Source organism: Halichoerus grypus, chromosome 5 (genome assembly GCF_964656455.1).
Source record: "Halichoerus grypus chromosome 5, mHalGry1.hap1.1, whole genome shotgun sequence".
Lineage (NCBI taxonomy): Eukaryota > Metazoa > Chordata > Mammalia > Carnivora > Phocidae > Halichoerus > Halichoerus grypus.
In genome coordinates, this window is record NC_135716.1 from 86,918,247 (window position 1) to 86,944,332 (window position 26,086).

The 26,086-nt window shown below is 38.2% G+C and overlaps 1 protein-coding gene across 1 annotated transcript in view; it reads right to left on the minus strand.

The window, feature by feature from the left end:
- GPR89A (G protein-coupled receptor 89A) overlaps nt 1-26,086 on the minus strand; it is a 58,005-nt gene that overhangs the window by 14,240 nt on the left and 17,679 nt on the right. The window contains exons 6-10 of the mRNA XM_036068786.2: nt 21,534-21,654; nt 20,594-20,674; nt 6,199-6,308; nt 3,798-3,886; nt 2,602-2,694 (exon numbers count right to left, since the gene is read on the minus strand). Coding sequence (XP_035924679.1) covers nt 2,602-2,694; nt 3,798-3,886; nt 6,199-6,308; nt 20,594-20,674; nt 21,534-21,654 — 494 coding nt within the window. The remainder of the gene's footprint in view (nt 1-2,601; nt 2,695-3,797; nt 3,887-6,198; nt 6,309-20,593; nt 20,675-21,533; nt 21,655-26,086) is intronic.

The window sequence follows — 26,086 nt, forward strand, 5'->3', positions numbered from 1 at the left end:
AAAAATCTCAAACTATAAAATTTATAGAATAAAAGATGAAAAAAATCTTTGTGACCTTGGGTTAGGCAAAGATTTCTTAGGTACAACACCAAAAGCATAACCTATAGTAGAAAACAAAAGATAAAGTGGACTTCATCAAAATTAAAAAATTCAATTCTTTGAAAGACACTATGCAGAGAATGACAAGCTAAGCTAGTGACTGGGAGAGAATATTTGAAAATCACATATTTGATAAAGGGTTTCCAGAATATAGTGAAAAACTTGCAAAACCCAATAAAAAGAAATCCTAATTTAAAAATTGGGCAACAAATTTCAATAGCTGTATCTCCCCTCTCCCCCAAAATATACAGGTGGCAAATCAGCACATGAAAAGTTGTTTAGCACCATTAGGCATTAGAGAAATGCAAATTAAACAATCAATATCACCTCATACCTATTAGAATGTCTAAAATTTAAAAGACTGACTATAAAATGTGAGCAAGGATGTGGAGTAAACGAAACTCTCAAATAATGCAGGTGGGGATGTAAAATAGTACAACCTCTTTGGAAAAGTTTGGCCATTTCTTCAAAAGTTTAACATCCATCTGCCATGTGACCTAGCCATGCTATACCTAAGTGTTTTCTCCCAAGAAGAAAAAGAGTATATGTCCACATACAAACTTGTACACAAATGTTCATAGCAGCTTTATTTGTAATATCCCCAAAACGGAAACAAATACCCATCAGCAGGTGAAAAGATAAACAAATTCTGGTATAATCACACAAAGGAATACTGCTCAGCAATGAGAAGGAATCAACTATTGATCACACAATAACATGAAAGAAACATAATTATGCTGCGTAGAAGCTGTCAGACAGAAAAAGGGTACTTACTCTAAGATTTCATTTATATAAAGTCCTAGAAAATATAAACTAATGTATAATGACAGCAGATTGGTGGTTGACTGGGGATGTATGAGACAGACATTACAAGGGGACACAAGAAAGTTTTTGGAAGTGATGGATGGATATGGTCACTATCTTAAGTGTGGTGATAGTTGTTGTAACAGGTGTATACATCTGTCAAAACTTACCCAACTATATACCCTTTAAATATGTGCAGTTTATTAAATGTCACTTACACCTCAATAAAGCTGTTAAAAAAGGATATGCTCCCCTAAAGTCTACAACTCAGGAAAAACTTTTTAGTAGCTTAGCTAATTGAACATACTATCTTCATTTATCTTCTTCCACTAAATGAATCAAGGTTTAAAAATTGTTCTCTGAATAGGTATTGACATCAATTTATTATAATATTAGATCTACTAAAATCCAGAATCTTCCATTCATCTATATTGACCAAAATTAACAAGCTGATAAAGCTCCTCTTTGTGCAAACACAGCCCCAGTAGGAAAGTCACAGAACCAGAAAGTCCATCAGCCTTTTCTGTAATCACACTGAAATCCATGAATATCTACAGATGAGTCACAAGAAGAATGTACATAAAATGCATATAAATGATGAAGTTTTAGAATATAATTGAGGTTCAGTGGGATGGAGTCCAGAGCTGACGACTAAGAAAGAACTCTTGAGATGTCTTTGGTGCAAAATGGTGGTGTATTAAAGCACAGGGACAGGACCCATGGGCAGAAAGAGCTGTTGCCCTGGGGTTGTGAGGGGTGGGAGTTGGGGGACGTAAGGAAAAGGGAGGTTTCAAAAGGATTTTTGTATGCTAAAGAAGACTCACAGGATACCACAGGCTTTGTCATTGTCAAGTTAAGGTTGTTTTTCCTTCTAGTAAGGCATTAACAGTAAGATAGTTGGGAGCTTCCTGGAGACATTATACTTTGCCCGCTTCAAGTATCTGTCAATGGGCTGCAGATTATAAGGACATTTAATTGTATCTACATTCCCTTCTGGAAGCTAGGCCATTGATAGAAATGCTTTGTTCTTGTAGATTGCTAAGACATTTGTAAACTGAGGGAGACTCCTGTCTTGTAGGATTGTGATCTCTATAAATTTTCCTTTAGGGCAGTCAGGAGTGCCTGAGGACTGTCACATAGATCCCATGGAGGGGGGGTTGTGGGGTGTCAGCTTCTGCTTTGTCTTTAGCTTGCCTTCTGTTCCCTCATCATAAAGAATAGAGCATTAAGAGAGAGCCACAAAAGAATGAGAGCTATAAGCACATAAAATGAATTTATCTCTAGAAATATGTTTTACTTGTAGCACTTACTTTGGATTGAACTTTTTTTAGGTAAATACAGATTACTCAAAAGGAGAAGTGGTTTCTGTTCTGAGCTGAAGGTAGGGATTGTGTCACATAGATATACTCAAGGGTAATACAGAAAGCAGTACAAAAATAAGAAACTTTTGTACTCCCTTCATATAGTTTATAAACTATTATCTTATTAATGATTTCTGAATGAAGAAAAATGCAACCTCTAGGTGACCTAAAAAAGAGAGGGGGAGGAGTCAGGCTCAGGGATGTGAAAGACAGCATTCTCTGTTGACTCAATTGGATTTGGAATTTAGTTCAGTGCCTCAGTCAAACCCACTTTTCTCTCTCTGCCATTAGCGGGGAAAATAACCTAAACCCTGACAGTTAAAACTAATATACTTACCATGAAAATTTTCCAAACACAGTAAATAGAGAAAAAGTAACCCAGAAAATTAAAGTATTTCCCCTTGAAAGTTTTTGAGTATTCTATTCTCTCCTGAGGGAAAACAAACAACAAAACATGGTTAGTCTCAGCAAAATGTAAACTTATACTCAACCAAAACATTCCAGCCTCTATGAAATTACTGTTATGCCGGAGTGAAAAACCCACACGTGATATTAATCTTAAAATAATACTAGTGGGCAACATTTATTGAATGCTTACTTTAAGCCTGAAATTGGGATAAACACCTTACATACATTATCTATTTTAATTTTTATAACAACTCTTACATGTTCTATTATCTTAATTGTACACATGAGAAAACTGAGACTTAACAGGGGTTAGATAACTTGCCCAAGGTCACACAGCTAGTGAGTAGGGGAATTTCGACTCAGGTCTGTCTTCAAAGCCTATGTTAACCTCTACCCTATATGGCTATTCCTATGAAGTGATCCTTGAAATGGATAAAAATAGTTTGAATGAGCTTAACTAATAGATTTTGCATATTTAAATTATATTGTATTTTAGGTGTAAATAGGAAAGTTACTTCTCATAGTTAGGTCACTTCTTGATCTGGATCCTTTCTTTTTTTTTTAAGAGAGAGAAAGAGACCTGGGGGAGGGGGCCTTGCAGGGGGAGGGGCAGGGGGACAGGGAGAGAGAGAGAATCTTGAGCAGGCTCTACACCCAGTGCAGAGCCTGACACAGTGCTGAATCTCATGACCCTGAGATCATGACCTGAGCCAAAATCAAGAGTCGGACACTCAACCAACTGAGCCACACAGGTGCCCCTTGATCTGGATCTTTTAAAACATGGCTAGATCATGGCACTGCTCTCACAATATTACTAATTTATAAGGGAATAAAAAACAATCAGAGGAGCTACCATCTTGACCCTGAATCAGAAGTGGTGTGTGCCACCTTCCAAAGTTGAAAAACCTCTCAAATATCCCACTAATTTGTTATTGAGTAAGAATTTTGCTGGGGGTAGGAGCAATGTCATGAAGAATGCAGACTCCTAAAGCTTCATGGCTGATACTGGAGCTATGAGGTCTTTCTTGCACTGCTTGGCCAGAGAGGACACTAAAAAGCTATTTAGTCTTGTTCTTTCTTCAATCATACTGGTAAAAACCACACTTCCGTTTCCTTGCCTTGTACCTTGGTAGCATATAGATCAGCTGTTTCCAGAAAAAGCTGCCTGCTTAGTTCTTCCAAAGCATCCACTTCCTGTTGAATAAGAGTAAGATCTGGCACAAAATGGGCATCAAGGCTTAAATCACAAAGCAGTTTCAAGAAATAGCAATGAAGAAAGCATATGCTTTTGGTTTTTCCTATGGTAGATCCTAGGAACTGCCTATATATTCAATTTCCTGCTTTATGGACAACAGTACTCCTTTAGAGCAATTTTCCCAACCTCCCACACAGGTGTGTAAAAGCTTCTCCATTATCAAACACCTACCACTCAAGTTTCTCACTAGTTCAAGTGGCTCAGACAGATGGTTGTGTTCGTTGTTGCTTTTCTTTGATCTAGTTAAAGTCAAATATAATTTTGAAATCTCAAATAGTTACATAGTAAAACACCTATAATACAGCATAATTTTCCCCTAAATTATCTGAATAAATGTAACATTAGGAAAGGGAACTAACACTACGGAGTTCCAATACAGGCTGGGATTTATAAACATGACTTTTTAGTTCTTTATAGACATTATCTTCTATTATTCTCCTAACAGTCCCATGAGATAGGTATTATTACCCATTTTGCAGATAAGGAAAGCAAAGCTCAGAGAGTCAAGTAAATTACTCAAAATCATGCAGCTAACAGGTGAGGATGCCAAGTCAGATCTGCCTTCCTCCAAGGCCTGTTCTTTCCATTACACTATGCTACTTTCCAAGAACTTACTGAGGTCCTATTATTTTCTCCATTTAGGAGACAGGGGCTCAGAGAAGTGAAATAATCCTGATACTTTTACTGACTTGACTTATTGTCACTAAGATAGCTTAAACCTAAACTTTGGCTTTTATGGACTTTTAAGTAATAAAAATAGTGAAGACAGCCCAAGTTGGAAGATTCACTTTGATCCAAATCCTCCCTACTCTGATTTTTCTCACTACAGGCATACCTCATTCTGTTGTACTCTGCAGATTTTTTTTTTTTTTTTAAACAAATTGGAGGTTGTGGCAATCCTGTTGGGCAAGTCTACTGGTGCCATTTGCGTCTCTGTGTCACATTTTGGTAATTCTCACCTTATTTCAAACTTTTTCATCATCATTACTATTATTATTATTATTATTATATTTGTTATGGGGATTTGTGATCAGTAAAATTACCACTCACTGAAAGTTCAGATGATGGTTAGCACTTTTTATACTGTTTTTTTTAAAGAATGCTCTTGCACACTCAATAGGATACAGTACAAACATAACTTTTATATGTACTGGGAAACCAAAATATCCATCTGACTCGCTTCGTTGTGATATCTGCTTTTGTGTGATGTTCTGGAGCCAAACCTGTAACAGCTCTGGGGTATGCCTGTAGACTCAAGTTACTGAGTGCCCTTCAGCTCCTTCCTCCAAGTGGCTGCTACTCTCATGGTCCAGGCAGTCAAACAATAGGGTTTAACTAGTTCCATGTCTGCCTCTCCCATGATTAGATAGTCAGCTTCTTGAGGAGAGAGAGTACACTCTGTTCATCATTTTATCCCTTAGGACTCTGCCTGGAAATAGGAGACATGAAATAAATGCTTCTGGATTAAATGAATTCAGTGTAATCCTGTTTTTCCTCTCTCGTGGTCATGTCATCCTGCCTTTCTTTGACCTAATTTTTACCTACATTTAACACCAGAAAGATTGCCCCAATTTATAGCAAGCACAGATTACATCCTTTTCCTCGAGTTGAAGCAAAAGGGAATTTGTACTTCCTCAGGCCAGAGAAGGAAGCAGGAATATGCCATCTCACTTCAGGCCCCCCAAGTTTTGACTTAATAGTCTGGTAGCACAAAAAGATTTTGTTACTCAATGTGGGCATCAGTTTAACACTGCAAGGCTGGGCCAAGAACAATCCATTAACCCAATCATCTTGATTCTTTAAACCAAAAGTCACTAAAGATACAGTGCTGCTTAAAATTTGTTTAGAAATACTGATTGCTTTAGAAATAGGCCCTTACCATCCCCTACATATACAAACCATCCATTTTAGGGAGCCACTGTATTTCATGCTGCTTGGTCAGACCCAGGAAATAGAAGAGTGTAGTGGAAAGAACTAAGAGGAGTGCCTATCTTTGCCACAAGCCACAGTGTGACTTAACCGCTCTGGGTCTATTTTCTCATCTGTAAAATGGAAAGAGTGATTTTTAGGACTTCTTCAGCTCAAGGACAATGATTTTATAATCTTTTAGGGGTGTTGGAAAGATTGACTCTGTATTTCCTAAGCCTAGCCCTGGCCAGCTGGACTCTGATGCAGTCAGGTGCCTTAGGAGAGACCATCCCAATACTACTTTTGTCTTCTGGCCTTGGTCCAGAGTTGAAAAAAAGAATCAAGCAGAGTGATAAAGGATACTTTCACTTCCTGGTGCTGAAGTGGTAACACTTTTTATCATTCCCCAGAATCCTGACGGTTTGTTATGCACCTCCCCCTTCTGGAACATAGTTCTCCGTGTCATCGCCATCCTGAAATGAAAGAAAAGATAAAACCTCAGCAAGGGAGCTTGGACCCTCATGGTCTGTTCTCATCCACCTTCTAGTCTCATAACTACCCCTTTCCTTTGCTGAGCTGTTCAGGAAAGAATGCAAATGCTGGAATCCTGCTTTTCTACTGCTTACAACTGAAGGGAAACTATACACTCCCAAGAAGCAATGTGGCCTAGGCAAAGGAACACAGAATTTGGAGAAGATAGTAAATGTGGAGACTGGCTCTGAGAAGCTGTGAAACTTCAGAGTTTCTATTTACTCATGTCCGATGGGTGTGAAGATCACTGAAATCATATATAAGAACTCTTGTTACCAACTATAAAGCACTACACATATATTAATTATTATTACCATTATCATTTAAGGACAAAATAGTTAACACACCTAAAGGGCCAGGGTCAGGGTAGGAACTAAAAAAATGTTTTTCCTTCCTTTTCAAAAGCAGACAAAAGAACAAAAAATAAACCCAGCAAGATCACAGAAACCTAGCCTCTTCTAAAACATCATTCTCTAACTCCAGCCCCACCCAACTACTGAGTAAGTCAACAAGAAACTGACTACTATTCCTTCTGCTTGTCCTCTCAGTCTATGGAGAACTCACTGCCTCAGCAACAGATGCTGGCATGTTCCAGCCTACCACAGTGGTGTTAAGAACAGGGCCCTTGGAAGGAAAAGGAAGATCACTTGTACATAAATGGTTACTTGAAGGGTATAATGGGCCAAGGCCTACCAGTCTAAAATAAACCAGGTTAAGTGTAACAGAGATAGAGTAGTAGGACTAAAGAAAATTTGAAAAGAAGATGGAGACTTCTGGGTGACAAGAGATAGAAGTGGTAAGGAGGAAGAAGCGGCATTAATATTTACGGTTGGAACCAACACAAAATGGTACCAGTGGTGCCAAACAGTATTTCTATGGGCTAATTCTTTAAGCCACTGGTTAAAATGATATTAACACTAAGAATATTAGGTGTATGGGGCCATGCTGACTTAACTGTTTCCTCCCTAAATGACCTCTGCCTGGATACTGAGTGAATGAAATATAGCTCCAAGCTTTAGCTGTCTTTTTCTTTAATTACATACGTTCACTGTAACTCAGCGTTGTTGGAAGATGTAATTGACAACCAAGAAGAGGCTCAGACCTAGGGAGATTTTGACTTGGCAAGACTCCTAACCCTTAGTTTTCCCATTTTCATAGGTGGTCATAGGTGGAAAAGCTGGCACAAGTGTATGAAGAAGGAAAAGGTTCTATCTCACTCATTGAAAAGTTCACTTCAGTTTACCATGCTGGATTAAAGGACAGGCCTTGGGGAGAGAGAATACACAGACAGCCATTTCTATTATCCTTAGTTTTCATGTCTCAGTACAACAACCACGATGACTGGCTGTGGAGTGGAACTGGTTGACTGTGTAAAGGTGAGTGACACTGTATCATGGCCCCGTAACAGGCAGAGAGGTGTAACCACTAGAAGACGTGAAGGTTGTCTGCACACAGCAAGCATGACCTTGTTTTAAACAACTTACTTTCACTTTTACTGATCACTTAGCTCTAAATCAATTTTGCTCTTATCAAGTAAGTTGCAGATGAAAAATAAATGTATACTTTCAAAAGAAACGGTAACAATATCAAACTTCCTGAGATGTGGTAAAAAAGAAAAAAATAGTATGAGGTACTAGAGAAGTCAGTAACCTTTATCTTGAACTTCTTTTTGTCACTATCATCACCACCCCCACTGTGATCATCATCCCTACTGCCTCTTTATAACAACGGTAGTCCAGATCAAGAAATTATCTATTATCAGCTGAATGCCATTAAAAAGCCCACAGTCTGGAAAAACATATGCACACGGCTGAGGTTTGGTGGTAGCTTACAAGTCAAGAGGCTGGAAAAGGTCTACTGTGGTTTAAATATGCCATTCTACGGTTTTCTGATGGAAACCAGAAAGGTGGGAATTCAGCAATCACTTTTCTTTTTTAATTAAACATTTTGAGGTAATTGTAGATTCACACGTGGTTATAAAAAAATAGAGAGATCCTATGTACCCTTCACCCAGCTCTTCCCAATGGAAACATCTTGCAAATTTATAGTACAGTATCACAACCAGGGTATTGACACTGATAAGAGTCAAGATACAGACATTTCCATCACTACAAGAATCCCTCACGTTGCCCTTGTATAGCCCACTTCCCTCCTCTCACCTCCAACTCCTCTTTAACCACCCAGCAACCACAAATTTGTTTTCCATTTCCATTTTGTCATTTCAAAAATGTTACATAAATAGAATCATATAGTATGTACCCTTTGTGGATTGGCTTTTTTCACTCAGCATAATTTTCTGGAGTGTCTTCCAGGCTGTTTTATTGACAGTTCATTCCTTTTGGTTACTCAGTAGTATTCCGTGGTATGGATGTGCCACACTTTAACCATTCATTCATTAAAGGATATCTGGCTTATTTCCATTTTTGGCTACTATGAATAACACTGCTATAAACATTAGTGTACAAGTTTTGTGTGAACATAAGTCTTCATTTCTTTGGTATAAATGCCCTGGAATGCAATTCACTGGGTAGTGTAGTAGTTGCATGGACTCCAGGATCATGACCTGAGCTACAGCCGCTGAACTGACTGAGCCACCCAGGTGTCCCTTTTGCCCATTTTCTAATTGGACTTTTTTTTTTTTCTAAGTTTTGAAAGTTTATGTATTTTAGTAGTTTTTTTTTTTTTCCAGATATGTGGTTTGCAAATTTTTTCCCAGTCTGTAATTTGTCTTTTCATCCCCTGAGCAATGTCTTTCCCAGAGCAGAAGTTTTGACTTTGGATGAAGTCCAATTTATTAATTTTCCCTTTTATAAAGTACGCTTTTGGTGTCAAGTCTAAGAACTCTGCCTAGCCCTAGATCCCTCCTATGATTTCCTGTTTTTTCCCCCTAAGTTGTAGTTTTACGGTTTGAGTTAATTTTTGTGTAAGATGTGAGCTTTATATTGAGATTCATTTTTTAAAAAATCTATGGATGTCAAATTGCTCCAGCAACATTTGTTGAAAAAGCTCCCTTTTCTCCATTGAAGTGTTCTTGCATCTTTGTAAAAAATTAGTGGGCATACTTGTGTTGGTCTGAGTTCTCTACTTTGTTCCATTGATATGTCTATACCTCTGCCAATATCACACAGTCTTGATTAGTATAGCTGTATAATGTTTTGAAATCAGACTGATTCTTTCCATTTTATTCTTTTTCAAAACTGTTTTAGTTATTCTAGTACTTTTGTCTTTCTATATATCAGAATCATTTTGTGTAGATCTACAAAAAATCTTGTTGGGATATATGTTAAACCTGTGTATCAATGTGGAGAGAATTAACATCTCTACTATTTTGAGCCTTCCAATCTATAAACATGTTATGCCTATTTAGATACTTGGTTTCTTTCATCAGCATTTTATAGTTTTCAGCATGTAAGTCCTGTACACGTTTTGTTAGACTTATATCTTTCATTTTTCTAGTGATTGTAATTGGTATTGTATTGTAATTGATATTGTATCTAATTGCCAGTATAAAGAAATACAATTTATCTCTGTATGTTTATTTTGTACCCTGCAACCTTGTTAAGCAACCATTGGTTTGCATGGTTCCCCTGTATGTAGCATTCTTCTCTTGCTGCTTTCAAGATCTTTTCTTTACCTTCATCTTTTAGCAGTTTGACTATATGAACCTTGGTGTAGTTTTGTGTTTATCGAGTTGGGGTTCTTTAGGCTTTTTGGATCTGTAAATTAACGTTTTCCACCAAATTTGGGAAGTTTCTGGCCATTATTTCTTTAAATACTTTTTTGCTCCTTTCTCACTCTTTAGGACTCCAACTCCATGTGGAACTGTTTGATACTGTTTTATACTGAGACACTGTGCATTTTTTCCAGTCTTTTCTCTCTCTATTCTTCAAACTGAATAATTTCTATTGATCTATCTTCAACTTGATTTTTTTCCACCATCTCAATATCTGCTAAACCAAACTAGTAAAATTTTCATTTCAGTTACTGTACTTTTTAACTTTTGAATTTCTTTTTGTTTTCTTTTAAAAATAAAGTTTCCATTTTATCTGTTCACTAATATTATGCTTACCTTCATTTCTTAGAATATATAATAGCTGCTTTTAAGTCTATTTGCTAAATCTATTATTTGGGCCCACTTGAAGTTGTGTCCATTGACTGTTTTTTATCTTGAATATGGATTGCATGGCCCCATTTCTTTGTATGTCTAGTAAGTTTTGGCTGAAAACTTAACATTGTATATATTATGTTGCAGTACTTTGAAATCTGTTTTGTTTTTCTGAGGACTTTTGTTGTTGTTGTTCTATTAAGCAGGTAACTTCCCTGGGCTCAAACTGTGAAACTGTCGTACCTAACTATATGCAGCAGCTAACGCCTTCGCTTAGTTTTTCAGCATCCAGCTGCTCTCTTTTTAGCCTGATTCTGATGGTCTCTGCTGAGCCTGAGCAGGTCCGTGGTCAACAAAGAACCTGAACAGATTTTATAGTCAGATTTTAAGGCTTATCCTTTCTCTGGTCCCTTTGTTTCTAGTGATCTCTCAAAATTTCTAAATGCTTTGCCACTCCTCAGTTCTACCTTGTGACACCTCAAGCCAGTAAGAATTTCACTTTCTCTCATTTGAGCTCTGTGCCCATCTTACACATAGTTCAGGCAATGCACTCAACCAAAGGCACAACACACTTGCAAATCACAATAAGAGGTAATTATGTCTTTCAAGGGTAGACCCCCTTCTAGTTTCTCCCTACTTTTCCTCAGGCTCTCTGGTATTTACTCTGCAAATGCATTGTTTAGTGATGAGGCAGGGATTCAGACAGTTTATACTTAGACTCTATTATCTTCGTACTTCTGCATCTCTTTTGCCTCCAAAATTTCACTTCTAAGTTCAAATCAGAATAACTGGAAATTTATCAGTCTGAGTGGGTGCTAGGAGAGCAGGCAGTGGTAAAAGAGCAACTCCAGGCAAGAAAGCCACAAACATGAAGCCATCTGATACTCTGCTCAAAATTTTATGTCTCTGTTCATTTTCCAGTACCTTTGTTCAGTGCCTGAATTTTTTTTTTTTTATAATTTTTCTAGTTTTTATGGTTTTCTGTAGAAGGAATTAGTTAAATTCTTGGCAGTACCATAGTTTGAGGGCACTTGTGGCTGGTGCTAAAAGTTTACCAGTGAATGTATTTTTTTTCTTTATCCCTACAAATTTTCAAAAGAGAACCTAAAAAAACAAAAACAAAACAAAAAAACCCCCAAAAAACCCAACTGTAGAGTACAGGTTAAGATTTTTTTCTTCATAGTAATAGCTTGCATTAAACTTCTCCATGTTATAATACCCTAGTTTTTGTGTAAGTCACAAACTGAAAAATTATAAATTCAGAATTTATGGGCTGAAAGGAATCCTAGAGACCCTTTAGTCAACCCCATCATTTTATAAGGAAACTAAGACAGTCTAGTATTTGCTCAAGATCACTTAACATGCTTATTATAAAGTGATTGTCTAGTTTAAGTTCTTTTCATTATACCATGGTGTAGTTGCATAGCTGTATTTTCTATCTTCCACAAAACCACAACTTCAAAATTGTATTGTTTGTGAATACAGACTATGTTCCAGCTATATCATAGATTACCAAAATAAAAGCTTTAATATCTAAGTCAACACAAAAACAAAACAATGTAACAGATGACTTAATTCTCTCAACCTGAGAAAAGCTGAAGGCTTTGACCACTAAACCAGCATGTTCATACTAACTAAACTAGGTTTTTGAGGAATGTTTGTCAAATACTATAAACCTCATCTTCTCTTAGTGTTTCAAGTGAGAACACAGTGTGCCTCTTTCCTACAATTTTCAACCATTAACTCTTGTACATAACAGATGTTATTTTTCTTGTATGCCATCTCAATACGGCCCTCTGCTGTTAAATTAAAAAATGGTTTTCTAGCCACTACTCCCCAACTATGAGTGTTTGTGAAAATAGTTTTTCTAGTCTGAATCCCAAGGGTCCCAGTGTTGTCATGTTAGCTGTCTATCTGCCCTGTTAGCTCCACTGCTGTGCTAATCAGGCCAAGTTGGGAGGCTGACTCTTCTGAGAGCCGCTCAGACTAATAAGATCTACTGCAGGACCACAAACCATCCCAGATTCTGACTAGACAAAACCTACAGGGATACATGTATGGATCAAGGCCAATTCCTAACCATGGGAAAGGAATTCCTAACCATTATGACAAAATGGCGTAAAAGCACATATCCAAGGAAAAGGTCAACGATGGTGATGTAGGAAGACCCTGAACTTACCTCCTCCATAGACACACCAAATCTACACCTATTTATAGAGCAATTCCTCCTGAAGAATAACTGACGGCTGACTGAACAGCTTCTGCACAACAAAAGATAGACAGACCACATAGAGAACAACAAAACAGATGGAGACTTGGTATTAAAGGGAACTCCCCACCCCCAATGCTGTGAAATGCGGGGTTGGGGAGGGCGGGCAGGGGGAAGGAATAATACCGAAGGATCATGAGCAGATTTGTCTGCCCTGAGGCACAGAAAAGCTGTGGTTTAGGAGAGCAAGTAGAATATAAAGGAACCCGCTCTAGAACCCTACCAGACAGCACAGGAACTGCTGGCACTCCCTTCAGGTGGGCGGGGCTGGCGGGCACCACAGTTTATGTTCCCCCTCCACCTTGCTAGTGTAAACAGGAGCAGGGTCTGGGCACCCTAGTCAGATTACCATCCCAGTGAGCCCCAAGCCCCTAGACCACATCAGCCCCAGCTGTCCCACTAAGGAAGCCCCAAAACCATGCACATTGGGACACCCCGGTCACTACAGCTCCAGCCATCTCACCAGGTGACACAGGTGCAAAGCACCCTGGAACGCTCCAGGCCCACACCAGTTCAGCTCCAGATGGCGTGCTGGGGCCCCCCTGGCTCATGGATGCTTTAGCTCCAGCTCCAGCCACCCTGCCAGGGTACTCACTGTGTGGAGCACCTCGGGAACCCCTGGCCTGTGCCCACTTCAACTCCAGTCATCCTGCCAGGGCACTCCCTGAGTGAAGCATCCTGGCCTGTGTTAGCCTTGGCTCCAGCCACCCCATCAGGGTGCTTCCTTCATGGAATGCCCTGGGAAACCCTGGCTTGCACTCATTGCAGCTTTAGCTATCTTGCCAGGGTGCCCTCTGCAGAGAGAGGCCCAGGACACCTCCCCCACCACCCCACATGCACTCACTTTAGCTTCAGCTGTCCTGCCAAGGCACTCTCTGTGCAGACAGCCCCAGGACCATCCTGGACCACACGCACTTCAGCTCCAAACATCCCACCAGGGCAGACCCAGAATGGAGTGCTCCAGGACCCCCAGGCCATGCCAGCCACAGCTCCAGCCAGTCAACCAAAATTACCAGTCACACACAGTCTACACAGAGGATGACCATACACAGGAGCATTCCCTCAAGTTTAGGAGAAGCAGCTGTTCCACCAAATTCATAGAACAAGCACAGAAAGCCAGGCAAAATGAGGAGTCAGAGGAACATGCTCCAAACTAAAGAACAAGACAAAATCTCATAAAAAGAATGGATGGAGATAAATGAAATGGAGATAAGCAATATGCCTGATAAAGAGTTTAAGGTAATGATCATAAAGATGCTCACCAGACTGGAAAGAAGGCTAAAAGAACTGAGTGAGAACTTCAACAAAGAGACAGAAAATATAAAAAGAACCAGAGTTGAGGAATACAATAACTGAAATGAAAAATATACTAGAGGGAATTAACCCAGATTAGTGGATGCAGAAGAATGGATTAGTGATCTAGAAGACAGGGTAATGGGAGCCACCTAAGCTGAACAGCAAAATGAAAAAAATTAAAAAATAAGGGCAGGTTAAGGGATTTCTTGGACAACATCAAGCAAATACTCACATTATAGGGGTCCCAGAAGAAGAGAGAGAGAAAGGGGCAGAAAACTTATTTAAAGAAATAGCAGAAAACTTCCCTAACCTGGGGAAGGAAACACATCCTGGCCCAGGAATCAAAGAATTCCAAACAAGATGAACCCAAGGAGGTCCACACCATGACACATTGTAATTAAAATGTCAACTATTAAAGAGACTCTTAAAAGCAGCAAGAAGCAAATAGTTATATACAAGGGAAACCCCAAAAGGCTATCACCTGATTTTTTTCAGCAGGAACTCTGCAGAACAAAAAGGAATGGTATAATATATTCAAAGTGCTGAAAGGAAAAAAACCTCTACCTGGCAAGGTTATCATTCAGAATAGAAGGAGAGAGTTTCCCAGACATATAAAAATTAAAGGAATTCATTATCACTAAATTGGCCTTAGAAGAAATATTAAAGGGATTTCATTAAGTGAAAAGAAAACCCTAAGTAGAAGAAAAGGATGATATAAAGACATATATATACCTATATAAATCTTTATATCTATATATCTTTAAATCTATATAAAGATGTAAAACATGACAACATACACATAATGGGGGGGAGTAAAAAAAGTTCTTTTAGAATGTGTTTGAACTTAAGTGATCATCAACTTAATATAGACTGCTACATACTTGGGATGTTATATATCAACTTCATGGTAACCACAAAACGAAAATGTATAATAGATGACCAAAAAGTAAAGAGAAATGAAGCCAAACATACACTAAAGAAAGTCATCAATCACAAGAGAAAACAGCAAGGGAACGAACAGAAGAACTATAAAAAACAGCCAGAAAACAATGAACAAAATGGCAATAAGTACATACTTATCAATAATTACTTTAAAATGTAAATGGTCTAAATGCTCCAATCAAAAGACACAGAAGGACTAAATGGGTAAAAAAAAACAAGACCCATCTATGTATGCTACCTACAAGAGGCTCACTTCTGACCCAAAGACACAAACAGACTGAAAGTGAAGGGCTGGAAAACATATACCATGCAAATGAAAGTGGGGACTGGGGGGAAGCCAGGGTAGCAGTACTTATCAAAGCAGACTCTATAACAGAGACTTTAACAAGACACACAGAAGGGCATTATATAATTATAAAGAAATCAATCCAACAAGAGGATATAACAACTGTAAATATCTTTGCACACAACACTGAAGCATCTAAATACATAACACAAATGTTAACAGACATAAATGGGAAAACTGTCAGTAATACAATAACAGTAGAGAACTTTAACACCCCACTTACATCAATGAATAGGATATCCGGGCCAAAATAATCAATAATGAAACAGCATCTCTGAACTAGACCAGATGGACTTAATAGATACATACAGAACATTCCACCCCAAAAGAGCTGAATACACATTCTTTTCAAGTGGACATGGAACATTCTCCAGCACAGATCACATGTGGGCCACAAAACAAGTCTCAATAAATTTAAAAAAGACTGAAATTATATCATGCATCTTTTCTGACTGCAGTGGTATAAACAAGATATCATCACGAGAAAGCAACTGGAAAAAACACAAACACATGGAGGCTAAATATGCTCCTAACCAACCAATAGGTATCAGGGTAATGCTGGTTTCAGAGAATGAATTTCTTTCTCTTCTATTTTTTGGACAGTTTGAGGAGAATAGGTATTAACTCTTCTTGGAATGTTTGGTAGAATTCACCTGTGATTCCATCTGGTCTTAGACTTTTGCTTATTGGGAGTTTACTGATTTACTGACCAATAGGTCAATGAAAAAATCAGAGAGGAAATAAAAAATAGAGACAAATGAAAGCGGAAAAACAATCATCCAAAATCTTTTGGATGCAACAAAAGCAGTTCTAAGAGGGAAATTTATAGCAATACAGGCCTATCTCAAGAAATAAGAAAAATCTCAAACACTTTAACCTTATACCTAAATGAACTAGAAAAAGAACAAAGCCCAAGCTCAGTAGAAGGAAGGAAATAATAAAGACCAGGCAGAAATAAATGAAATAGATTCTAAAAAAAGAAAATAGAAAGATCAATGAACCAAGAGTTGGTTCTTTGAAAAGGTAACAAAACTGATAAACCTTTAGTCAGATTCATCACAGAAAAAAAAAAAGAGAGAGAGACAGGACCCAAATTAATAAAACCGGAAATAAAAGAGAAGAAACAACAACTGACACCACAGAAATACAAAGAATTATAAGAGACTACTACAAAAAAATACATGCCAACAAACTGAACAACCTAGAAGAAATGGATAAATTCCTAGAAACATACAGTCTTCTGAAACCAAATCAGGAAGAAGTAGAAAATGTGAACAGACCAACTACTAGCAACAAAAATGAATCAGTAAACTCCTAATAAGCAAAAGTCTAAGACCAGATGGAATCACAGGTGAATTCTACCAAACATTCCAAGAAGAGTTAATACCTATTCTCCTCAAACTGTCCAAAAAATAGAAGAGGAAGAAATTCATTCTCTGAAACCAGCATTACCCTGATACCAAAATCAACCAAAGACACTACAAAAAAAGAAAACTACAGGTCAATACCCCTGATGAACATAGATGCAAAAATACTCAACAAAATATTAGCAAACTCAATTCAATACTCTATTAAAAGGATCATTTACCACAATCAAATGGGATTCACTCCAGGGATGCAAGGGCGGTTTAGTATAAATGAAAACAACATGATACATCTCATCAATAAAACAAAGGATAAAAACCATATATGAAATTCATCCCAATAGAAAAGCATTTGACAAAATTCAACATTTGATCATAAGAACGCTCAACAAAGTGGGTTCAGAAGGCACATATCTCAACATAAAAAAGGACCTATATGAAAAACCCACAGCTAACCTCATACTCAATGGTGAGAGAGCTTTTCCTCTAAGATCAGGAAGAAAACAAGGATGCCCACTCTTACTACTTTTACTCAACATAGTACTGTAAGTCCTAGCTGCAACAATCTGACAAGAAAAATAAAAGGCATCCAAATCATAGGAGAGAAGTAAAAGTATTTGCAGAAAGAAAAAACAGTCCCATTTACAACTGCACCAAAAATAATAAAATACCTAGGCAGTAAAAGACCTGTACTCTGAAACCTATAAAATACTGATAAAAGACATTGAAGAAGACAAACAAATGGAAAGATATTCCATGTTCATTGATTGGAATAATTTATAGTATTAAAATGTCCATACCACCCAAAGCAATCTACAGATTCAATGCAATCCCTGTCAAAATACCAACAGCCTTTTTTCACGGAACTAGAACAAATTATACTAAAATCTGTATGGAACCATAAAAGACCCCAAATCAATCTTGAGAAAGAAGAATAAAACTGGAGGTATCACAATCCTGGAGTTCAAGATATACTACAAAGCTATAGTAATCAAAAACAACATGGATCGGGGCGCCTGGGTGGCTCAGTCGTTAAGCGTCTGCCTTCAGCTCAGGTCATGATCCCAGGGTCCTGGGATCGAGCCCCGCATCGGGCTCCCTGCTCCGCGGGAAGCCTGCTCCTCCCTCTCCTACTCCCCCTGCTTGTGTTCCCTCTCTCGCTGTGTCTCTCTCTGTCAAATAAGTAAATAAAATCTTTAAAAAAAAAAAAAAAAAAAAAACATGGATCAACGGAACAGAATAAAAGCACAGAAACAAACTCACACTTATATACTCAATCTGTAACAAAGGAAGAAAGAATATACAAAGGGAAAAGACAGTCTCTTCAATAAACAGTGTTGGGAAAACTTGACAGCTACATGCAAAGAATGCAGCTGGATGACTTTTTCACACTATATGTAAAAATAAACTCAAAATGGATTAAGACCTAAATGTGAGACCTGAAACCATAAAACTCCTAGAAGAAAACACCAGTGGTAATCTCTCGGACATTAACTTTAGAAATATTTTTCTGGATATGTCTCCTCTGTTGAGGGAAACAAAAGCAAGAATAAACTACTGGGACAACATCAAAATAGAAAGCCTTTGCACAGCGAAGGAAACCAATAAAACAAAAAGACAACCTACTGAATGGCAGAAGATATTTGTAATAATATAAAAATATATTATTCAACTCAATATCAAAAAGACAATTTGATTAAAAGTGGGCAGAGGACCTGAACAGACATTTTTCTAAAAAAGACATACAGATGGCTAACAGATACATGAGATGATGCTCAACATCACTAATCAGGTAAATGCAAATCAAAACCACAATGAGGTATCACCTCATGCCAGTCAGAATAGATACAATAAAAAAAGACAAGAATAACAAGTATTGGCAAGGATGTGGAAGAAAAGGAAACCCTCATGTACTGTGGGTGGGAATGTAAACTGGTGTGTTGACTGTGGAAAACAGTATGGAGGGCGCCTGGGTGGCTCAGTTGGTTAAGCGTGCCTTCAGTTCAGGTTATGATCTCAGGGTCCTGAGATCGAGCCACATGGGGCTCTCTGCTCAGCAGGGAGCCTGCTTCTCCCTCTCCTCTGCCCCTCCCCCCTGCTTGTGCACACGCACACGCTCTCTCTCTCAAACAAATAAAATCTTAAAAAAAATGTACATCCACACTTGACATGGGTCCTAACTTTACATTCATCTCTCCATATGAATGAAAGAAATATAGTAAATGGGAGAATAATCACGGGACCCAAAATAGTATTATTCCTTTATAATTATCTTTCAATATTGAATAATGTTGCTTTTACTGTTGTTTTTTAAATCTATGTTCACATTTTCATGTAAAATAAACTGTACAGAATGAATGTGAACAAAATGCAAAGAATAAATGTATATACAACATGTGTATCTACTATCAATACCCTAGTACAGATGTACAGAAAAGGAGACAAATAATGATCTGGTAAATCTGGCCCTCTTTATCATTCTAAAGTCTATTGTTAGCTCTTATATTAAGCCTTCTTTGACGTGACTATGGGTCTTACTATAGAAAAATGTTGAAAGACAAAATATGAAATGCAGAAACCTTCATGCAATTTAAAACCTCTATGTCACTGTTTTTATTTGGGTAATAGAACTTTAAAAAAGACAGTAGACTAATGAACTTCATGAAGACAGTAACTTACTATCTTTTTTTAAGATTTTATTTATTTGATACAGAGAGAGAGAGAGGGAGTCTGCACAAGACAGAACACAAGGCGGGGGGGGGGGGTGCAGAGGGAGAAGCAGGCTCCCTGCCAAGTAGGGGAGCCTGAAGATTCAGGGCTCGATCCCAGAACCCTGGAATCATGACCTGAACCGAAGACAGACGCTTAACCAACTGAGCCACTCAGGCACCCCAGTAACTTGTCTTGTTCCTCATTCTATCTCTATGAGTTCAGCATTTAGTGCAGTACCTAGCATAAACTAGGCTTCCTATAATTATTAAGAGAATGAAAATATATGAATGAATAAATGAAGACAAAGCACTAAAACCTATTGACTGTCCTCCAGAGACTATTAGTAAGTTCAGTAGTATTCCTTAGCTCTGTATGGTTCACCGTTCTAAGAGTTCTACATGTCAACTCATTATTTCCATTTTACAGATGAGGAAATCAAGACATAAAGTAACGCCTCTAGCCACACTGTGAATTATGAACCAAGGATTCAAATTCAGACAGTCTGAGTTTACAACCTAGGCTGTAACCCACTGTGATATAGATTTCTAGAAATGCCACTTTATTTATTTATTTATTTTTTAAAGATTTTATTTATTCATTTGACAGAGAGAGTCACAGCGAGAGAGGGAACACAAGCAGGGGGAGTGGGAGAGGGAGAAGCAGGCTTCCTGCTGAGCAGGGAGCCCGATGCGGGGCTTGATCCCAGGACCCTGGGATCATGACCTGAGCTGAAGGCAGATGCTTAATGACTGAGCCACCCAGGCGCCCCTAGAAATGCCACTTTAAAAGCATACATTGTATAACTATGTCTTAAATGATAAAAATGACAACTGCTAGAAGACTTGAAGGATTTTTCAAACTAGTTGGAGAAAAGGAAGTTGAAAAGATTGAAATCAGGCATGCGAAAGTTTATAAAAATGTAGGACAATAGACTTTTAAAGCAACCAATGCAGAATATCTTCTAATGTAAATGTTACACTAACAGTTTATCTCAAGAGAATTTATCTAAAGTCAGGAAATAAGTGGAATTTGAAAATTTCTTTCACGCAAGACTAGATACTAAGTCTTTGATGGTACCTTAATTTATAATAAAAATGAATAAGATGAAATTCCCTGTTAGCCCCAATTCATAGTCACGTTTTCTTGTCGAGAAATTCTAAGAGTACAAGCTTTTTAATGTGGTGATATCTTACCTTTTCTTTTTGCTGATGATCATATCCATGGTTTGAAGCAGTCGCCGTTCCAGGGCTAGGATATCTGCATCAGTCACATTTCTATAATAAGCACAAACTGTTAGCAATGTTTCGGGATCCCATCCTTGGGCATAATAAATATAAGGCAGCTGTAGAAACCCATAAACCTTAGTTGTTACCCAGTAATTCAAGGACCTTTTCCTAGAGAATATTAAAATGACTATAAAAAGCAAAAATGCTTTTGCTGTCATTTTTTATAGCTAAAAGTTTTGCAGTCTCAGGGCAGTGGAAGGTAATTGGCTCTCTTTTAGTCTTTCTTAGCTTTGATCCAGTGACATTTATGTTGTACATGTAAGCACTCTTCCAACTTGGCATTGTCTTCTACCATTCTACTTCTAGGAGGAACTGATTTACTCAAGTGGGGATTAGCTCACATTGCTATCCACGAGTAGTGTGCCTTTAAAAAGTATAAGAGGAGTAAAGAGAATTTGACTGAAATAATAATTTTTTAAAAAGATTTATTTATTTTAGGGAGAGAGAGTGAGTGTGTGCATGCCTGTGAGTGGGGGGAGCAGAAGAGGAAGAGGGAGAGGGATGATCTCAATCAAGCAGACTCCCCGCTAAACGCAGAGCTCAATCTCATGACCCTGAGATCATGACCTGAGCCGAAATTAAGAGCTGGATGCTCAACGAACTGAGCCACTCAGGCGCCCCAAAATAACCATTTTAAAAATAAGTGAATGTAGGACAAACAAAGGGCAAACAATATAAGTGATAAGACTTATTATTTGGAGAGATTCCTAGGACAATGCCCATAAGGACAGATGGAAAGAATAAAAAGGCAGTGTCACAGATCTAATATTTAAGTATTGATGATGGCATGATAGGACATACGTATTCATGAAGTAATAGGAAAAAAAAGAGACAAAGTTCTTTTTACCTGAGGAAGTAGGACATGTAAGTGTATGGGCAGTTGACAGCACCAAATCCAGAAAGAAGAGCCATGAGAGTCACACCAATCACACCTACCCGGCTGATGAGCTGTTCTATGGACAAAATCCCTAAAAACATCAAAGCACCTTAATGTCAGGTGATAAAGATAAAATAGCACTGCAAGAGGAAATATAACAGAAAACATCAACCATTACATACAACTTAAATAAGCCAAATTTTAATTATCAATATTAAATTTAAAATTAAATTATCAATATGTAGGTCTTCCATAATAAATGTATAAAAGTCTACTGATTTTCCTCCTATCCCATATGCTTCCAGAATCATCTCTATGGCTGGGCGACGGTAATATTAAAATAATATTTGCAAATAATACTTTTTGACTATTTACTCAAGGTAGTGTGAACTCTAACAAAGCAAAGTACTTTTAGTAAAAGCTTTGGCAAAAAAATATTAGGAAAGTGTGTGAGGGGGTGGGAGGATGGGTTAGCCTGGTGATGGGTATTAGAGAGGGCATGCTCTGCATGGAGCACTGGGTGTTATACACAAACAATGAATCATGGAACACTACATCAAAAACTAATGATGTAATGTATGGTGATTAACATAACAATAAAAAATTTAAAAAAAAGAAATGAAAAATATTAGGAAAGTAAATCTGCTGGAAAAGTATAAATACAAGGTAACACTTTCCACTATATATATCAATATATACAGTTATATATATACATTTCCCCCTTAGGTCATAATAAGCTCTTTAGGTCTTATGAGCTTATGTCTTATTAATTTTTGCCAATAAACACATAAGGCATCTAATAAATGAGCTGAATTTATAACGAATGAGTATTTTAAAGGCAGATATGTGAGTTTTAGATTATCAGTTGTATTCTAATTATCAACTGTTTTCAATTATTTTAGAATGTTGAAAATGAGTATTTAAAATAAATGCTGTTGATATTTGGGATAAATGAGAGAACGCAATGCTGAAGAATAAGCCAGGAAGTCTGGAATCGCAGGATAAAACTAGTTTTGTTTTCACTTCCTATTTCTAGGATGGAATCCACTTCAGCATTATCCACTCTGGCCTAACACCAAAGCTGCCATTCAAGAATTTTGTTAGCTTTGAAACCGAAATTTCCAATATTCCAGCTCTCCTGCTCCTGTGTTTCCCCTACACCATTTTAGAGCTCTTTGTGACCTCTGTTTCTATAGTCTTTCGCTTTCTCCCACCTTCCATTTCCTTCTTCACTGAGCCTGAACTCCAAGCTTGCTTGCTTCAACTTCTCTCATTAGGACTCTGTCCCGACTCTCCTCCTTCTTTAGCGCTGATCCTGAAAACTCCCAATCTTGGATCAGTCTAACACTCCATCTTCCCTGTGCCCATGCCTGAGCTCCTAAAACAGCTAGAATGCATTGGGATACTGGTGCCATTACAGATTTATGGTCTCTAGTCTTAACAGAGCTTACGACACTACTGAGGAATCCTTTTCTTGCCCTTGGTCAGCCATCTCTTCCCACTCCCCTCCGTAGATAAATCTTAAAAAAAAAAAAAAAAGATTATTTATTTTAGGGGTGCCTGGGTGACTCAGTTAAGCATCTGACTTCAGCTCAGGTCATGAACCTGGGGTCCTGGGATTGAGCCCCACTTTGGGTTCCCTGCTCAGTAGGGAGCCTGCTTCTCCCTCGCCCTCTGCAGCTCTCCCTGCTTGTGTGCTCTCTCTCAGGTTGTGATCTTGGGGTCCTGGATCCAGCCCCATGTTGGGTTCCCTGCTCAGCGGGGAGTCTGCTTCTCCTTCCCCCCTCTGCTCTTCTTCCCCCACCCCTGCTCGTGCTCTATCTTTCTCTCAAATAAATAAATTAAATCTTTAAATTTTTTTTTATTTGAGAGAGAGAGAATATGAGTGCAGGGTGGGGAGGGGCAGAAGGAGAGGGAGAGACAGAACCTCAAGCAGACTCCCCGCTGATCTCACAACCCTGAGATCATGACCTGAGCTGAAATCAAGAGTTGGACACTTACCCAACTGAGCCACCAGGTGCCGCCCCATCCCCATCCAGCAGAAAATCTTTAATTCATTTTCCCAATCCTGTTCTCCTTAGCTAATGCCCTAATTACAGAAGTTATTAGACATATACTCCCTTCTACTATATTAACATCTGCAATCATCCTCCCAACTTGTCCCCCTCGAACAAGACAGTATCTAAAGCTAAGACTTCTCTACTTGTGCTTTGATCTTACTTCCTTTCTACTTCCTTCAGAATCTTGTTCCATCACCTGTCCTCTCTTTTACCTTCAATCTTTCCTTCTTTGCTCGTTCTTTTCCTTCAGTTTCAAGTCTCCTTCCTAAGAAAGTCTGTCCTTAGCCTTGAGTTTACCTCTAGTTGCCAATCCTCTATTTCCCCCTTAATAGCCAAACTTTTTGAAAGGAACTTACACTTACTATCACCTCTTCTTCACCTCTACTTATTCTTCAACTGGCTGCAATTCAGCTTTCATCCCATTCTCCTACCTGAAGAAAACTGCTTTCACTAATAATCGTAACGGCAACAGTACAGCAACATTCATCAAGCACCTGTTCTGTACCAGGCACTGTTTGAAGCAGTATTAACTCATTTACCGCTCATGACAACCCTATGAGGCAGATATTGAAAACCTCATTTTACAGATGAGGAAATAGAAGCACTGAGAGGGTAAGTAACTTAGTCAAGAGTGGCAGAGTTAGGATTCAAACACACGAAGTGCAGCTCCACAGCCTACACTCTAAACCATTACTATAATACGGTCACGAATTTTCTTCTGGTTGCACAATTCAATGACATTTTCCAATCCATGCTTTATTTGATCTTTTAGGACACTGAATCATTGCTATTTAAGAGTCTCATGCTCTACCGACTGAGCTAGCTAGGTGCCTGAATCATTGCTATTTAAAATTATTTATCTCTTTTACTTCTCTAGTTGTTCTTTTCTTGGTCTTTCTCTGCTCAGAATGGCCCAGAATCCCCTTTCATTTCACTCTATATACATTTTCAGTGGGTGATCTTGGCCTATTTCCCCAGGTTCATCTAATGGCGTTTAGCTGATGGTACCTAATTTTTTAGATTCCTGGAGTTATTTCCATAAGGACTAATAAATCCATACCTCTCTCCTAAGTTGCCAACTTGTGTATGCAACTGCTTGCTGAACTTGGATGTGCACAGGCAACTCAAATTCAACACATCCCAAGTTCGAATTATCTTCCTTCTTCTGCATTACCTAGCCTAGAAAATGACATCATCAACTATCTGGTCACCAAAATAGAAAAATCTATACCACTAGTCTCCCTTCTGCCTCTTGCTCCCCCTTGAATATACCAGTCTTTTTTACCTCAGGGCTTTACATGATGTCTCTTCTGCCTTCTTGCTGGGTCTACCTTTGGTCTTGTCCTTTAAATCTCAGCTTAAATACTTCCTCATAAAGGCTGACTCTAACCACTCGCATCTAATTTGACATCCTTATCTGCATTGTCGTCTACCACAGTAACCTGTTTGCTCCTTGATAATGATCATAATTGGCAATTATTTGTTTATATTTTTACTGTTCAGTCCTTCCTGCCAGAGGGTAAGTTTCAGGAGGGCAGAAACCAAGTTTCTTTTGTTCATGGTTGTATCTCCAGCACTTAAAATAAAACTAGGTGTTCAAAAAATATTCGTGGAATGTTATACGAATGACTAAATCCTCATCCAAATTCTGTTGATTCTACTTCCCACATACCTCTTCACATCCTCTTTATAGGAAGGAATCATGTCTTATTGCTCTTTGTTTTTCTTACTGCCTGGCACATGGAAGGTGTTCAGCAAATGTTTATTGACTGTAGGTATACAATTACCCAGTAACAAAAAAAAAAAATCGAAGGGATTAATATAGGTTATTAAATATAAAAAACTAGAAAAATGTCCCCTCTATACTTTTATTCCCTTTAAGGTGGTGTCCCTTTATTAAATATCTTTTCCCGGTCTAAAGTACTTTGAAGATACTATCTACGTAATCCTAGCATTTCCATGAAGTAAGGTCAATTGTTCCTTGTTTTCTAGTAATAAGTGGAAAGTCCGATGGATGAAGTGGCATGCAGGAGACCATCTCACTGTTGCCATTTGCTCACACAAATTCCTGTATTTTTATTATTTTTTTGTGTGCTTCACAGACTTTCTTAGCCTCCCTTACTCTTTCCCAAACTAGGGAATGCCTTCCAACCTTCCTCGGTTCAAGCACTGCACAAGGAGTACTTTCACAGACATCTTTTTGTTATAGGTAAGGATTGGGTCTTACAGTCTTTTTGTGGTCTCCACAGTAATTAATCATACTGGTCGTTGGGACAGTCCTAGAAAAGCTCTAAGATGGCAGGGTAAGCCTGGCTGCTTCTCATCCATTGCCTAAACTTTTCTTCCTACTTACTTCTCTTAGTCAAATGAATTAGACACCGGACATAAAACCAAAATGCTTATTTCCTGGAGCACAAAGGAAAGACTAAAACTGAAACTATTTCCTAGGTCTTCCCCCTCAGT